The sequence below is a fragment of the Lithobates pipiens genome, unplaced genomic scaffold (genome assembly GCF_037356315.1).
Source record: "Lithobates pipiens isolate NorthernLeopardFrog02 unplaced genomic scaffold, aLitPip1_a1.2 Scaffold_35, whole genome shotgun sequence".
Taxonomy (NCBI): domain Eukaryota; kingdom Metazoa; phylum Chordata; class Amphibia; order Anura; family Ranidae; genus Lithobates; species Lithobates pipiens.
The window spans coordinates 15553123-15570163 of NW_027507811.1; the positions used below are offsets into that span (position 1 = coordinate 15553123).

The window sequence follows — 17041 nt, forward strand, 5'->3', positions numbered from 1 at the left end:
TTATTCAGACTAGGCTGTGGCTCCCCAAGTAACCGAGATAGTCATACACAAATCTGTTGCCATCCGGGAGCTGCGGGCAGCTGTTTGGGGGCAGGTTTGACTGAAGGGTGGGGTGATAATGTCAGCAATTTGGCCATACCTACTGTTTGCCACGGCACGGTTTGTGCGCTACATTACTACTCTCCTTGGGGTATCTAAATGTTTGCCAGATCCTTTATAATCCTATAGTGTTTACAGCAAAAAAATAAAAATATTATATTGCCCTGTGCTGCAAAAGTGTTCGGGTTTGGCATGAAGAAAAGGTGGCAACCCTAACTCAGAATCTGGTGCAGCTGTGTGTGGTAGCCAATCAGCTTCTAACTTCGGTTTGTTTAGTTAAGCTTTGGCATTAAAGTGGTTGTAAACCCTTACAGACCACTTTGACCTACAGGCAAGCCTAGATTAAGGCTTACTTGTAGGTCCAAGAAAAATCTCCTAAACCTACACGGTTTAGGAGACATTTGCAATAAGTCAGGCACGGCAGGCTGCGGCGCATGCATAGACAGAGGCGAGCAGACGCTGCTAACGGTGATATGCCATTAGTGGCGGCTCCCGTGCGCATGCACAGGAGTGATGTCATCGCGGCTCCGGCCAATCACAGCACCGGAGCCACAATACCCAGAAAGAAGATGGACGCTCCGTGGAAGAGGGAACTGTGGTGACATAGTTAGTAAGGTTGAATAAAGACACCAGTCCATCCAGTTCAACCTGAGTGTCTACAATTGGCCCTATCCCTGTACATTGCACACTCACATCGGTCCCTACCCTGAAGGAGCTCACAATCCAATGTCCCCATTCATATACTATGGCCAATTTTGGATAGAAGCCAATTAACCTACCTGCGTGTCTTTGGAGTGTGGGAGGAAACCAGAGAACCCGGAGAAAACCCACGCAGGCACAGGGAGAACATGCAAACTCCAGGCAGGTAGTGTCATGGTTGGGATTCGAACAAGCAACCCTTTTTACTGCTAGGTGAGAGTGCTAACCACTACACCACTGTGCCGCCCACGTGACATCTCTGGCTCCTGTGTCAGGTAAGTGACACATAACATGGAACACAGAACCACTGGCCACCACTAAGGGGGTTATTTATGAAGCTGGAGAGTAACATGGCCATTATGCTTTACCTTTGCAGGAAAACAAAGAGGAAGTAAATCCATTAGGGTTTACTTCCTCTTTAAAACCTGGACGCTGATTGGTTTCTTTGTAGAGTTGCACCAGATTTTGCACTCTCCAGCTTCATAAATAACCCCCTTAGTGGTGGCCAGTGGTTCTGTTGGAGGGGTGACTTCATGCCTTTGGTCTGTCTTCTCAGTGGTAAGGACCCTATCTCAGGGCCCACTGCAGAACGGAGCTTCTCAGGGACAGGGTCTGAACCCACGAATATGTGAGGCCTCGCAGTTGTTTGGTGGAACTTCTACAAAGCAGAAGGAGAAGCATCTAGTTCAGGAGACTTAGTGGCGGTGGTGGCCGGTGATGGAAATTCTGTTGGAGTGGTAACTTTGTGCCTTTGGTGTGCCCTTCTCAGTGGTAAGGACCCTATCTCAGGACCCACTGCAGAATGGAGCTTCCCAGGGGACTGGGTCTGGGCCACGAATATGTGAGGCCTTGCAGGTGTTTGGTGGAACTTCTGCCAAACAGGAGGAGGAACCAGTTCAGGAGACTTAGTGGTGATGGTGGCCAGTGACGGAGGTTGTGTTGAAGGGTTAACTTTATGCCTTCGGTCTGCCCTTCTCAGTGGTAAACACTGCATCTCAGGGCCCCCTGCAGAACGGAGATTCACGATAATTGATCTAGTTCATTCTTCATGTGCAGATAAGTGGCCAGTAAGGACTTCCCTGGCACTTCCTACACTGGGAGATCTTTCCCCAATCTACCGTTCAGAAACCGTAGGAGGCCTCCTCTTACTCTTACTACGTTGTCTATCTCTCAAATCACTATTAAGTCAATACACTTATTACTAAACATTTTATCCCCGACACCTTCTGGCATCTGTCATATCCTATTATCAGGCCAATCAATCTGACCATCAAGTAAACCCTCAGTCAGCGATGCTCATAGTGGTTGTTAGCGTTTTGCAGGGCCGTGCCTGCAGAGGAAATGCACATAGCGGAGTAGTCATCTTCAGCAGCAATCCCACTGTACACCAACTTCTCTGGCACGTGACACTCCACCACCAACTGTCCCGATCCTCGAGATTTGTTACATGCAACCAGGTTTTCTTCATTGTCAACAAAATTACCATTCTGTTCAAATACACCGGTGATATCTGGCAACTCCACCAATACCAATTTGTTTTCCAATACATCGTTTGGTGAGTTATGGTTTTTAATGCAATGATAAGATTTCTGTTGGTTTTTCATCCTGTCTCAGGTCTTCTGTCTCATGAGGGATATTTGCGATCTACAATCTGGTTAGCGTCCTCTTGGTCTGGAACAGCAGATATAGTCACGGTCCCACTGTTGTACACAGAAAACTCCTACATTACGGATATTTTATCTGTGCTCTGATCAAAGGTGCTCTGTAGTACCAACTCATCCGACGGTGAAGACGTCTAAGTATCTGTTTTGTGGATATTAATCTGGGCTGCGCTTGGCCAATTTGCTACGACTGCCACACCTAAAGCCATTGAATACCAGGATATTAGTGAATAAAAGAAAGAAAAACCCTCACCGCCTTATCTTTTCCTTTTTCTTGGAATGTCTTCTCCCTCCCCTGCACCCCCTTGTTTTTTTTTGTTTTTTTTCCCTTCCCTTGTCCGCTCCCTAAAAAACCTTGTGGTTTGGAACTTAAAGGGGTCATGGGATAGGTTTCATAAAGTGAATCAGTCATCATCTTCCTCTTCCCTTTGGTTATATATAAATATATATATATATTGTATGATGAGACTTGGGGTGCTATGTAGGGATATGGGGGTCCCATATATCCCCCAGTGTAGTCTACCTGACCCTTTCCAGGAGATCGGTAAGTCCGCTGGTGAGGTATTCTATGCCCTTGTACACACGATCGGAGATTCCGACAACCAAATCCGTCGGATTTTGTCCGAAACTGTTGTATACACACGGTCGGAAGAAGTTGTCGGGAAATCCGATCGTGCAGAACGTGATGACGTTATTTCATTACGACAGGACTACGTTCAGGCTAGTAGCCAATTGCTTTGGTGTAGGAATTTGATCTGAGCATGCGTGGCACTTTGTCCGATCGGAATTCTCTACACATGATCGGAGTATGTCCGATCGGAGCATTTGGTCGGAAAATTTTTACCAAGTTAGAAAATTTGGTCCGTCGGAGTATCCACAGTCCGGTGGAGACCACACACAGTCGGAATATCTGACAAAACGGTCCGATCGGACACATTCCGTCAGAATCTCCGACCGTGTGTACAAGGGCTTAGAGGGGAAGGGTCAAGAGGATTTCTTCCTTTTCCAAACTGCCCCTAGAATTGGGGTGGCGCACCCTATCTGCCCTTTGCCTGTTTCCCCCATGCGGGAGTGTGGTCCCTTAAAGGTCTGAACTTCGGGATCGATCTAGTGCCCTGTTCAGATACACTAGTACCTGATGTTCTATGTGGTGGCTCTCTCCCCCTGTCCTGGGAGTCATAATTCCCACTACCACTTCTTCCTATGGAGTTGGGGCCACTTGACGTACTTGGTATTGCAGGAATGGGATCTGCATCACCTCCCACCTGTTTCTGCACTTAAAAAAAAAGAATTCCGCTTATAATCTTCTAAGTTTCTAAAATATTTTTTTCCGCTTTTGAATTCTCTGTTCTTCCTTCTCAATAGCTAAAATCTCCTTTAGCTCTTGATTATAAAGTCGATAAGCTTCCTCCTGAAGAAAAAGATTCAGTTTTTCCTTGATGTCACCAATTTCCTTGGTCAATCTGGCGACCTTCCCTCTCTTCCTCTCGAGTAGGAAATTGAGGAAATCCAAGCCTGCATCATTGAAAAACTGAAACCATCCTAATAAATCACCATCCCCTTGGTCTGAGCAAATATTCCACTGAAGACTTCTGGGGACCATCTTCTCCTCAATGTAACATTGTAAAAACACAATGTCCCATTAGGCATGCATCTCCGCCACCATTATATTCTTCAATCTCATGAAGATACTCCTTAATTCACTCATGAAGGTACTCCTTAATTCAGTGGCCTCGTAGGGGCACTGTATCAAAAATCTCTACCACAATCCTACGGGAACTATGGTAGTCAAAGACATCCATATTGGGCCAGCTGCAAATCCAATGTGTATTCAATAATAGGGATTGTGGATATTAATCTGGGCTGCGCTTGACCAATTTGCTAAGACTGCTGCACCTAAAATCCTTGAATACCAGGATATTAGTGAATAAAAGACGAAGTGAAGGTTGTGTTGTCTCAATACAAAAAGAGAGTGAATGACATGTGCAAATTCTTAATATACACCCTAAGATGATCCCATCGCAACATATGTATGGCCTCTTACCACATCCAAAAGGATCGAGTGCACACATGAGAACACCACTGCTGGGATAAGCCCCACCACTCCACACAGCCACCTCTCAGCAGTTCCACGTGGTCACAGGTTCCCGGTCCACAGGGTGATGAAATCAGAAAGGAGGACTCATAGCAAATTACCAATAACAACTTTTAATAAAAAAGGGAATTGCACTTAGAGAGAAAACTCTTGGTTAAAAGCGCACACAATAGTGTAAGCACAGCCGCCTGCAACATGGACCGAGCGTCCTGACGTCACCGCTGTCTCCACCCATCGCGTTTCCCCTCAGAAGGGACTGGAGGTCAGCGAGCAACGTCACATCCAAAACATTTATAGCAGAGAAAGCGGAACTGGTAATGGTTAGCAGAGGAACCCCTTATTGAGGAAACGGACCACTTCCACGTGTCGGCATTTCAACTTAACCACCCAAGTCAACTGAAATGGATTTTCAATTTCATCCAAACCTTCAATATGATCAAATGATCATCTTATTAGAAGATTAACTGACAGCGGAAAGAGGAAATGCAGAAAAAATGAAAAGAAAAATCCAACAACAAAAAAAAAAACGCTAGAACATAATAAAAATGAAGCAACAGCTATATCAAAATATATAAAAAGTATCTGGCTGAACATAAAGCACATTTTCTGAAAAGCAGCCAATTCAACTGAAATAGATGAAATTCATCCAAGCCATTAATACGATCAAAGGATGATCTTTTTTAGAAGACTGACTGCGGAAAAAGGAAAGGCAGAAAAAATGGGAAATAAAAGAAAAATAAATCCAACAGAAATCCAATAAAACGCTAGAACATAATAAAAATGAAACAACTGCTATATCAAAATATATAAAAAGTATCTGTCTGAAAAGCAGCGGGCAAAATGATGAAACCTAACGTAGGCTGCAGTATATATCTTCAACGCAAGGTGGTGATGTCAGTTGGAACAAACAGGAAGTGATGTAAGTTGCAGACAGGAAGTGATGTAGGCTACAGGCAGGAAGTGTTTTTGAAGCATAACCAGGAAGTTCCTACTAAAAGAGTGGGAAGAAAGTAGAGAGGAGGTAATGAGATATTATTTTATATTTACACCCAGTAACCCCCCCCCGTCATGTCCGTCCTCTTCCTCCATAGTCACTGTGAGGTTGGCTATGCATTGTAGTAAGGACACATTCTGCATATATAGAGCCATTTATCCAACTTTCCATCTAGAGCCTCTGGTTTGTAGACCGGATACATCCTAAATATAGAACCATTTATCCAACTGTCCATCCAGAGCCTTTGGTTTATAGACCAGATATATCCTAAATATAGAACCATTTATCCAAATGTCCATCCAGAGCCTCTGGTTTATAGACCGGATACATCCTAAATATAGAACCATTTATCCAACTGTCCATCCAGAGCCTCTGGTTTATAGACCAGATACATCCTAAATACAGAACCATTTATCCAACTGTCCATCCAGAGCCTCTGGTTTATAGACCAGATATATCCTAAATATAGAACCATTTATCCAAATGTCCATCCAGAGCCTCTGGTTTATAGACCGGATACATCCTAAATATAGAACCATTTATCCAACTGTCCATCCAGAGCCTCTGGTTTATAGACTGGATACATCCTAAATATAGAACCATTTATCCAACTGTCCATCCAGAGCTTCTGGTTTATAGACCGGATACATCCTAAATATAGAACCATTTATCCAGCTGTCCATCCAGAGCTTCTGGTTTATAGACCAGATATATCCTAAATATAGAACCATTTATCCAAATGTCCATCCAGAGCCTCTGGTTTATAGACCGGATACATCCTAAATATAGAAACATTTATCCAACTGTCCATCCAGAGCCTCTGGTTTATAGACCAGATACATCCTAAATATAGAACCATTTATCCAACTGTCCATCCAGAGCCTCTGGTTTGTAGACCGGATTCATCCTAATTATATCTCCTGATTTTTCTTAGGTGTCAGGATATCACTGTCTATTTCTCCATGGAGGAGTGGGAGTATTTAGAAGGACACGAGGATCTCTACAAGGACGTCATGATGGACAATCAGCCGCCCCTCACATCACCGGGTAAGAGGAGACTTTATTGTAAAGGAGAGAGCAGTACGGAGGCTCCACCTAGATCCCCCATCATCTGATAAACACATAGAAACAATGTATTCAGTCAGTGTGTGTGTTTCCTACAGATGGATCCAGTAATGGGAACCCACCAGAGAGATGTCCCCGTCCTCTGTATTCCCAGGATTCCACACAGGAGGATCACACCATCCCCCACCATCATCAGGTAGGTGGGACTGAGCATGTAGACCTAAAAATATTTGCGGTATGGGTTAACATTCCTATATGTCTCTTGCTCCTTATTACAAATGTATTCTTTCATCTTTGGGGTTTAGGGTGAAAAACTAAAAGGCATTAAAGTTGAGGTTAAAGAGGAAGAAGAAGAGAGGTTGGTGAGTGGAGATCAGCAGTCTATGGAGGAGGGTTGTCCTCTGTATTCCCAGAATTCTACATGGGAAGATCACCACTATACAGAGAATGATCAGGTAGATGGGAAAGGGTGACAAACTCAAAAATAATTCTATAAGACATTCTTCTATGTCATCTCTTATTATTGGCAGCAGTGTTTCCAGATGTTATATTTTATCATCTCTGGAATTTAGAATGAAGAACGGAAAGACATCAAAGTTGAGCATAAAGAGGAAGAAGAAGAAGAGAGGTTGGTGAGTGGAGATCAGCAGTCTATGGAGGAGGGGGAGAGGATTATGGGAAGTAAACCGGAGGAACCTTCTCTACATGAGGACACAAGTAAGTCATAAACAATAAATGAAGAAAGTTCACATTCTACTTATCTAAGCATAAAGCATGTAGTTACATGGATTGAAATATACAGTATCTCACAGAAGTAGGTACACCCCTCACATTTTTGTAAATATATTATTCTATCTTTTCATGTGACAACACTGAAGAAATGACACTTGTCTACAATGTAAAGTAGTGAGTGTACAGCTTGTATAACAGTGTAAATTTGCCGTCCCCTCAAAATAACTCAACACACAGCCATTAATGTCTAAACCGATTGTAACAAAAAGTGAGTACACCTCTAAGTGAAAATGTCCAAATTGGGCCCAAAGTGTCAATATTTTGTGTGGCCACCATTATTTTCCAGCACGGCCTTAACCCTCTTGGGTATGGAGGTCACCAGAGCTTCACAGGTTGCCACTGGAGTCCTCTTCTACTCCTCCATGATGACATCACAGAGACCATTCCACTCCTCCACCTTCCATTTGAGGATCCCCCCACATATGCTCAATAGGGTTTAGGTCTGGAGACATGCTTGGCCAGTCCATCACCTTTACCCTCAGCTTCTTTAGCAAGGCAGTGGTCATCTTGAAGGTGTGTTTGGGGTGGTTATCATGTTGGAATACTGCCCTGCGGCCCAGTCTCTGAAGGGAGGGGATCATGCTCTGCTTCAGTATGTCACAGTACATGTTGGCATTCATGGTTCCCTCAATGATCTGTAGCTCCCCAGTGTCGGCAGCACTCATGCAGCCCCAGACCATGACACTCCCACCACCATGCTTGACTGTAGACAAGACACACTTGTCTTTGTCCTCCTCGCCTGGTTGCCCCCACACACGCTTGTCACCATCTGACACCAAATACGTTTATCTTGGTCTCATCAGACCACAGGACATGGTTCCAGTAATCCATGTCCTTAGTCTGCTTGTCTTCAGCAAACTGTCTGCGGTCTTTCTTGTGCATCATCTTTAGAAGAGGCTTCCTTCTGGGATGACAGCCATGCAGACCAATTTGATGCAGTGTGCGGAGTATGGTCTGAGCACTGACAGGCTGGCCCCCCACCCCTTCAACCTCTGCAGCAATGCTGGCAGCACTCATACCTCTATTTCCCAAAGACAACCTCTGGATATGACGCTGAGCACGTGACCTCAACTTTGGTGGACCATGGTGAGGCCTGTTCTGAGTGGAACCTGTCCTGTTAAACCGCCGTATGGTCTTGGCCACCTTGCTGCAGCTCAGTTTCAGGGTCTTGGCAATTTTCTTATAGCCTAGGCCATCTTTATGTAGAGCAACAATTCTTTTTTTCAGATCCTTTTTAAGATCCTCAGAGAGTTCTTTGCCATGAGGTGCCATGTTGAACTTCCAGTGACAAGTATGAGAGAGTGAGAGCGATAACACTAAATTTAAACACCCCTGCTCCCCATTCACACCTGAGACCTTGTAACACGAATGAGTCACATGCAGTGTTGCCAACCTACCAGATTGAAATTTACTGACACAACACCCAAAATTTACCGGCACAGCCAAGTTTTTACTGGCCTTTTTCACAAGTTACAAAATTACAGTTTTAAGTGCAAATTAGAGTATTTAGGCTTCAAACAAGTACAATATGCAATTAGCGATATGATTTAAGGTGGATAATAAGGCAAAAAAATATATTTCTTATTTTATTTTCGATATAGTAAGTAAGTAGCTCAGGGACAGGTGTCAGGAGGGCAAGAAATTAGAATGGGCGGCACACACATGAAATTGACTCTTACAGTGATAGTGACAGCAGTGTGCAGCAGCACAGATATGTGACCTCACTGACATGCCCCCCTCCTGAGTCACAGATAGTCTCTCTCCAAGCCAAATGGTCCCTCCAGTCTAAACAGCACTGACGGTCCCCGTCCCAGCCCACCTTGCTCCCATACCGCAGACCCGCACCCGAGGCTCTGGCCACTCTGTTGGCTTGATTGCACTATGACATCACACAACATGCTCAGCCACTGCCTCCGCCAGAGCCGCCCGATCACACGGTAACATGCACTCAGATGGTCTCAGCCGACTCCGGACAAAGCCGAGCATCACAGCCATATATTTTACTGGCAACCTTTTCCTTTTACTGTTTTTTACTTGCTGCCAGTAAAAATACTGACGGTTGGCAACACTGGTCACATGACACTGGGGAGGGAAAATGGCTAATTGGGCCCAATTTGGACATTTTCACTTTGGGGTGTACTGACTTTTGTTGCCAGCGGTTTAGACATTAATGGCTGTGTGTATGAGTTATTTTGAGGGGACAGCAAATTTACACTGTTATACAAGCTGATACTGTACCATATATCCACTGAGTAAAAAAAAAAAAAATCCAAAGCGACAGTTGATCCAGAGGAGGACAGAAAAGCCACATAAAGTGTGTCCATAATTCATTAAGTTAAGAGTTCCTTCTTTGTTCCAAAAGGCAGATAATTCCCCAAATCAACATTCTACAATGATTCTTACAAATATTAGAAGCTCTTCCAGTCTGCTAGAACAAGTTCCTGTGGAAGACTATGAAAGGTCCATCTCCATTCCTCAATATAACGTCATGTTCCCAACAAATGAGGAGGAGATACTGTACACCATATGAAAGGTCCATCTCCATTCCTCAATATAACGTCATGTTCCCAACAAATGAGGAGGAGATACTGTACACCATATGAAAGGTCCATCTCCATTCCTCAATATAACGTCATGTTCCCAACAAATGAGGAGGAGATACTGTACACCATATGAAAGGTCCATCTCCATTCCTCAATATAACGTCATGTTCCCAACAAATGAGGAGGAGATACTGTACACCATATGAAAGGTCCATCTCCATTCCTCAATATAACGTCATGTTCCCAACAAATGAGGAGGAGATACTGTACATCATATGAAAGGTCCATCTCCATTCCTCAATGTAACGTCATGTTCCCAACAAATGAGGAGGAGATACTGTACACCATATGAAAGGTCCATCTCCATTCCTCAATATAACGTCATGTTCCCAACAAATGAGGAGGAGATACTGTACACCATATGAAAGGTCCATCTCCATTCCTCAATATAACGTCATGTTCTCAACAAATGAGGAGGAGATACTGTACACCATATGAAAGGTCCATCTCCATTCCTCAATATAACGTCATGTTCCCAACAAATGAGGAGGAGATACTGTACATCATATGAAAGGTCCATCTCCATTCCTCAATATAACGTCATGTTCCCAACAAATGAGGAGGAGATAATGTACACCATGTAAAGGATTTATCTACAATTTCTTATCTTTATCCAACTGATGTATCAGAGACAATGTAGGACTTGAGGGCTGCATGTGACCCTGTTGTACTTATTGTGAGGCTCTCAAACATGGGCTGCCGTAGTTGGAGTTTACCTTACCTACATAATTACTCCGGCAACTGAACTGCCATTTGTTGGTTAAATGGTTTAATTTGTTTTTTCTTTTTTCACATTTTCTTTTCACCCTTGTAGTCAGTTTTCTCTCTCTCACCATCATGCCCATTGTATACATATGACTTCTGAATACAAGATGTATGAGAACAGATATGATTTATATTAAATATTGCTTTCCAGCAGATGGACGGTGTTCCTGGAATATAAATACATCGGAGGGACATCTTATTATATCTCCAGATTGTAAGGCAGAAGATACTGACATTCCACAATATTCTCCGAAAGGGAACTCTGATTGGTTGACAAAATCCACAGATCCTTCTAATCCTGAGAAACCTTCTGAGAAATCCCATACTATGACTCCAGATGTCCATCTAAGTTCTCACAGATCAACAGATCCATCCAATCCCCAGATATCTTCATTAAGGGTTCACACAGGAGAGCGTTCATTGACATGTTCAGAGTGCGGGAAATCTTTCGCTGAAAACAAAAACCTTCGCAGGCACCAGAAAATTCACACTTGTGAGCGTCCTTTCTCATGTTTGGAGTGCGGGAAAGGTTTCCTTAAAAAAGAAAGCCTTCTTAGACACCAGAGAACTCACACTGGTGTGCATCCTTATTCATGCTCAGAGTGCGGGAAATCTTTTGCTCAGGAAGGAGATCTTGTTGAACATCAGAGAATTCACACAGGTGAGAATCCTTATTCTTGTTCAGAGTGCGGGAAATCCTTCCTTCATAAAAAATACCTTGCTAAACACCAGAAAATTCACACTGGTGAGCGTCCATTTTCATGTTCAGAGTGCGGGAAATGTTTCACTGAGAAACACCAACTTATTGTACACCAGAGGATTCACACAGGTGAACGTCCGTTTTCATGTCCAGATTGCAAGAAAAGTTTCATTCGGAAAGCAGTCCTAGTTTCCCATCAAATAATTCATACGGGCGAGCGTCCTTTCTCTTGTTCAGAGTGCGGCAAATGTTTTGTTAAAAAAGAAACCCTTATTATCCACCAGAGAACTCACACAGGTGAGCGTCCTTTCTCTTGCTCAGAGTGCGGGAAAAGTTTCCTTACAAAAGAAGCACTTTTTATACACCAGAAAATTCACACGGGTGAACGTCCTTATTCATGTTCAGAGTGCGGGAAATGTTTCATTGAAAGAAAAGACCTTCATAGACATCTGAGAATTCACACGGGTGAGCGTCCTTTCCCTTGCTCAGAGTGCGGGAAACGTTTCCTTAAAAAAGTAAATCTTACTGAACACCTGAGAATTCACACGGGTGAGCGTCCTTTCCCTTGTTCGGAGTGCGGGAAATGTTTCCTTAAAAAGCAAAAACTTATTAGGCACCAGAGAATTCACACTGGTGAGCGCCCTTATTCATGCTCAGAGTGCGGGAAATCTTTTGCTCGGGAAGGAGATCTTGTTGAACATCAGAGAATTCACACGGGTGAGCGTCCTTATTCATGTTCAGAGTGCGAGAAATCTTTTACTGGGAAAAGGGAACTTCATAGACACCACCGAATTCATACAGGTGAACAGCCTTATTATGCATGCCTAGCGTGCGAGAAATCTTTCTCTTATAAAGGAGACCTTGTTAAACACCAGAGAATTCACACAGGTGAGCGTCCTTACTCATGTTCAGAGTGTGGGAAATGTTTCACTATGAAAGGAAACCTTGTGCAACACCAGAGAATTCACACGGGTGAGTGTCCTTATTTATGTTCAGAGTGCGGAAAATGTTTCAATCATAAAGGAAACCTTCTGAAACACCAGAAAAGATACAGTTCGGGAAATAGATCACATAGAAAATAAGGCGGAGACATCAGAGAGAACCCACTTGCTGATTCCTTTGACAAATGTACGATGGCTTTTCCAGGTGGAACTGTTGAGTCCATAGAACGTCTGGAGGACAAGAAATTGTTGGTTAGAGGGGCACATCCCGGCAGAAGTGATATTTCATTTCTAGGTGGAGTTTGATGGAGCAAGTCTTCTATCTTGTGACGGGACGCCTTGGCACCCCTCTTCGATGCTTCCACCCAAACAGTGCCTCCTGCCCTCCAAACCGTTCCAGCAGACCGGGACCTCATACCAGCCCCTTTTACCCCAAACATCGTACACAGACAAGATGTTGAGGTAGACCCAAAGGAATGACCGTTTATTGAACAGAAGTACAGGGTTTTTATACACTTCAAAAGTAGGGCGGTCACCACATGAACGATAAAACCAAATATTACGCAAAACATCACACCGTGGTTAGATATAATGTTATGTTCCCAACAAATGAGGAGGAGATACTGTACACCATATGAAAAGTCCATCTCCATTCCTCAATATAACGTCATGTTCCCAACAAATGAGGAGGAGATACTGTACACCATATGAAAGGTCCATCTCCATTCCTCAATATAACGTCATGTTCCCAACAAATGAGGAGGAGATACTGTACACCATATGAAAGGTCCATCTCCATTCCTCAATATAACGTCATGTTCCCAACAAATGAGGAGGAGATACTGTACACCATATGAAAGGTCCATCTCCATTCCTCAATATAACGTCATGTTCCCAACAAATGAGGAGGAGATACTGTACACCATATGAAAGGTCCATCTCCATTCCTCAATATAATGTCATGTTCCCAACAAATGAGGAGGAGATACTGTACACCATATGAAAGGTCCATCTCCATTCCTCAATATAACGTCATGTTCCCAACAAATGAGGAGGAGATACTGTACATCATATGAAAGGTCCATCTCCATTCCTCAATATAACGTCATGTTCCCAACAAATGAGGAGGAGATACTGTACACCATATGAAAGGTCCATCTCCATTCCTCAATATGACGTCATGTTCCCAACAAATGAGGAGGAGATACTGTACACCATATGAAAGGTCCATCTCCATTCCTCAATATAACGTCATGTTCCCTACAAATGAGGAGATACTGTACACCATATGAAAGGTCCATCTCCATTCCTCAATATAATGTCATGTTCCCAACAAATGAGGAGGAGATACTGTACACCATATGAAAGATCCATCTTCATTCCTCAATATAATGTCATGTTCCCAACAAATGAGGAGGAGATACTGTACACCATATGAAAAGTCCATCTACATTCCCCAATATAACGTCATGTTCCCAACAAATGAGGAGGAGATACTGTACACCATATGAAAGGTCCATCTCCATTTCTCAATATAATGTCATGTTCCCAACAAATGAGGAGGAGATACTGTACACCATATGAAAGGTCCATCTCCATTCCTCAATATAACGTCATGTTCCCAACAAATGAGGAGGAGATACTGTACACCATATGAAAGGTCCATCTCCATTCCTCAATATAACGTCATGTTCCCAACAAATGAGGAGGAGATACTGTACACCATATGAAAGGTCCATCTCCATTCCTCAATATAACGTCATGTTCCCAACAAATGAGGAGGAGATACTGTACACCAGCCATTCTCAACCAGGGTTCAGTGGAACCCTGGGGTTCCTTGAGAGGTTGCTAGGGGTTTCTTGAGCTGTGGCTGATGAACCACCTATTTTATGATGCCTACAGAGTTCAAGGTTCAGCACCACTTAGCAAAGCCAGCAGCATGACACCAAATATATTTTTCGCTGTCTTTAAGGGTGGCATTCTAAACACCACTTTAACCACTTGCAGACCGGACCATTTTGCTGGTCAAAGACCAGACCACTTTTTGCGATTCGGCACTGCGTCGATTTAACTGACAATTGCGCAGTCGTGCGACGTGGCTCCCAAACAAAATTGACGTCCTTTTTTTTCCCCACAAATAGAGCTTTCTTTTGGTGGTATTTGATCACCCCTGCGGTTTTTATTTTTTGCGCTATAAAGAAAAATAGAGCGACAATTTTGAAAAAAAACGCATTATTTTTTACTTTTTGTTATAATTAATATCCCCCAAATATATATAAAAAAAACATTTTTTTCCCTCAGTTTAGGCCGATACGTATTCTTCTACATATTTTTGGTAAAAAAAATCGCAATAAGCGATTATTGATTGGTTTGCGCAAAAGTTATAGCGTTTACAAAATAGAGATAGTTTTATAGCATTTTTATTAATAATTTTTTATTTATTTTTTTACTAGTAATGGCAGCGATCAGCGATTTTTATTGTGACTGCGACATTGTGGGGGACCCATCGGACATTTTTGACACATTTTTGGGACCATTGTCATTTATACAGTAATCACTGCTATATAAATGCAGTGATTCCTGTGTAAATGACACTGGCAGTGAAAGGGTTAACCAGTGGGTGGCAGTGTAGGGGTTAAGTGTTCCTAGGGGTGTGTTACTAACTGTGGGGGGGTTGGGCTTTCATTTAGTGAACACTGATCTCTGCTCCAATCACATGGAGCAGAGATCCGCGTCACTAGTTGCTAGGCAGAATGGAGAAATGCTGTTTACACGGCATTTCCTCCATTCAGCCGTCCCGTGAGACAATCGCGGGTATACCCGCGGCGATCGAGTCCGAGGTCACGTGATCGTTGTGATAGCCTCTGATTGGCTATCCCAGTGATCAGTTACTGTGAAGCCCACCCCCGTGTTTTCTCTCTCTCTGAATTGAGGAGAAATACATTTGTGTTTTCTCTCTCTCTGAATTGAGGAGAGATACATTTGTGTTTTCTCTCTCTCTGAATTGAGGAGAGATACATTTGTGTTTTCTCTCTCTCTGAATTGAGGAGAGATACATTTGTGTCTTCTCTCTCTCTGAATTGAGGAGAGATACATTTGTGTTTTCTCTCTCTCTGAATTGAGGAGAGATACATTTGTGTTTTCTCTCTCTCTGAATGGAGGAGATACATTTGTGTTTTCTCTCTTTCTCTCTCTCTCCCTGCAGAGATAAAAATAAACATAACTGTGTGTAACAAAAATAATAATAATATTAAGCATTTACATGAGTATTGGTACTCGTCAAATGCTCCGATACCTGAAACCGATACTTTCAGGCTCAGTTCTGTCAGCTGACAGCGAGATTCCCCCACTGACAGCTAAAATCTGGCAATTATGGGTTGTTAATCCCTTAACGTCTAAGGGTAAAAAAAATATAAATGCTTAAGCCCAATTTTGCAACTTTGGCATAAATATATATAATGATAGAAATAAACATATTAGTAAAACCGTACGTATCATCACAACTACTTCGTGCTTCCAGGTGTATTGTACCGCATTTTTTCCAGGACAAATTGGGCTTTTATTTTGTGGTAAATGGTTATCGATATTGCCTGATTTTTTTATTTAAAAAAATTAATTATCAAAGGAAAACTGGCCCAAAATAGTAAAAAGAAAAAAAAAAAAGTATTTTATATTAGCTTTATATTTCTTGTTGCTTTCATAACCTACTACCAAGGAACAACCCACAATAATAAAATTCTCCTGCTCCTGACGATCGTAGGGATACCACATATGTGTATGTTAGTTATTGTTTGTACCAGTAGTATAGCCCAGAAACAATAGTGGGCGTTTTTTTTTTCCCTAAAACACACCGACACTGATGCTAAATTAAAAAAAAAAAAAAAATTCCTGCCAAAAATATACTGACATGGACCTTTGACCCATTTTTTATCAACTTCTTCTTTACCATTTATACACGTGTGTGTTTATCAGGTGGATTATTTTGGGTTAATTCTTGTTTTCTTTTTTGTTTTGTTTTTATCAATTTTTTGTTGCTGTTTTTTGTGGTTGTTTTTTTTTTAATCAATGAAATGTTTTTATGCCGGCCATACACGGTTCGAATTTCGTAAGAATTTTCTTTTTCGAATATCGTATCTTAGAATTTTCGTATGAATTTAGCACCATTAGTGGGGCTGCAGCACCAACCAATTTTCGTGCATAAATCAAATTTGAGGAATCGGACATGTTGGAAATTTTTTTGAAAAACGAACGATTTTCTAATCAATGATGGGAGAATCGTGTGAGAAATGTAATAAGAAAAGAAAATTTACGGAGAGAAAAAGGAGATTCCCGGCCACGAAAAAATTCTTTTCTGTAGCAACATGAGGTGAAATTGAAGGCTTGGTCAGCCGAATTTCGAAAAATCAATGGTGGCATCATCGGATCACAAAAAAAAAAAAACTTTCTGATTTTGAAAAGAAAATTTGTTCGAAATTCGACCTTGTATTATTCGGCCTGCATTATACATATCAGTTGAGATTTTTATGTTTTTCAGGATCTGCTTCTCCAGAGCAGGTGGTTTTGGGTGTAGCCTGATTGAGGTGATCACCTTTAAATAGCCTGCCTGGAGAGTATATCGATGTCGTGA

At 42.4% G+C, this 17041-nt stretch overlaps 1 protein-coding gene across 9 annotated transcripts in view; it reads left to right on the top strand.

Annotated features, from left to right (window-relative positions):
• Positions 1-17041, top strand: part of LOC143955556 (uncharacterized) — a 161137-nt gene that overhangs the window by 95985 nt on the left and 48111 nt on the right. The window contains exons 1-4 of one of the 9 annotated variants that reach the window (XM_077465624.1): positions 5513-5575; positions 6483-6595; positions 6712-6809; positions 6919-7068. The exons of 5 other annotated variants lie outside the window; for them this stretch is intronic. In XM_077465624.1, the coding sequence (XP_077321750.1) occupies positions 6511-6595; positions 6712-6809; positions 6919-7068 (333 nt within the window). In that variant the 5' untranslated portion in view covers positions 5513-5575; positions 6483-6510. Of the gene's footprint in view, positions 1-5512; positions 5576-6482; positions 6596-6711; positions 6810-6918; positions 7069-7185; positions 7242-17041 lie in introns of those variants that run through there. 3 more of the 9 variants (XM_077465626.1, XM_077465623.1, XM_077465622.1) reach the window with 3 other exon arrangements.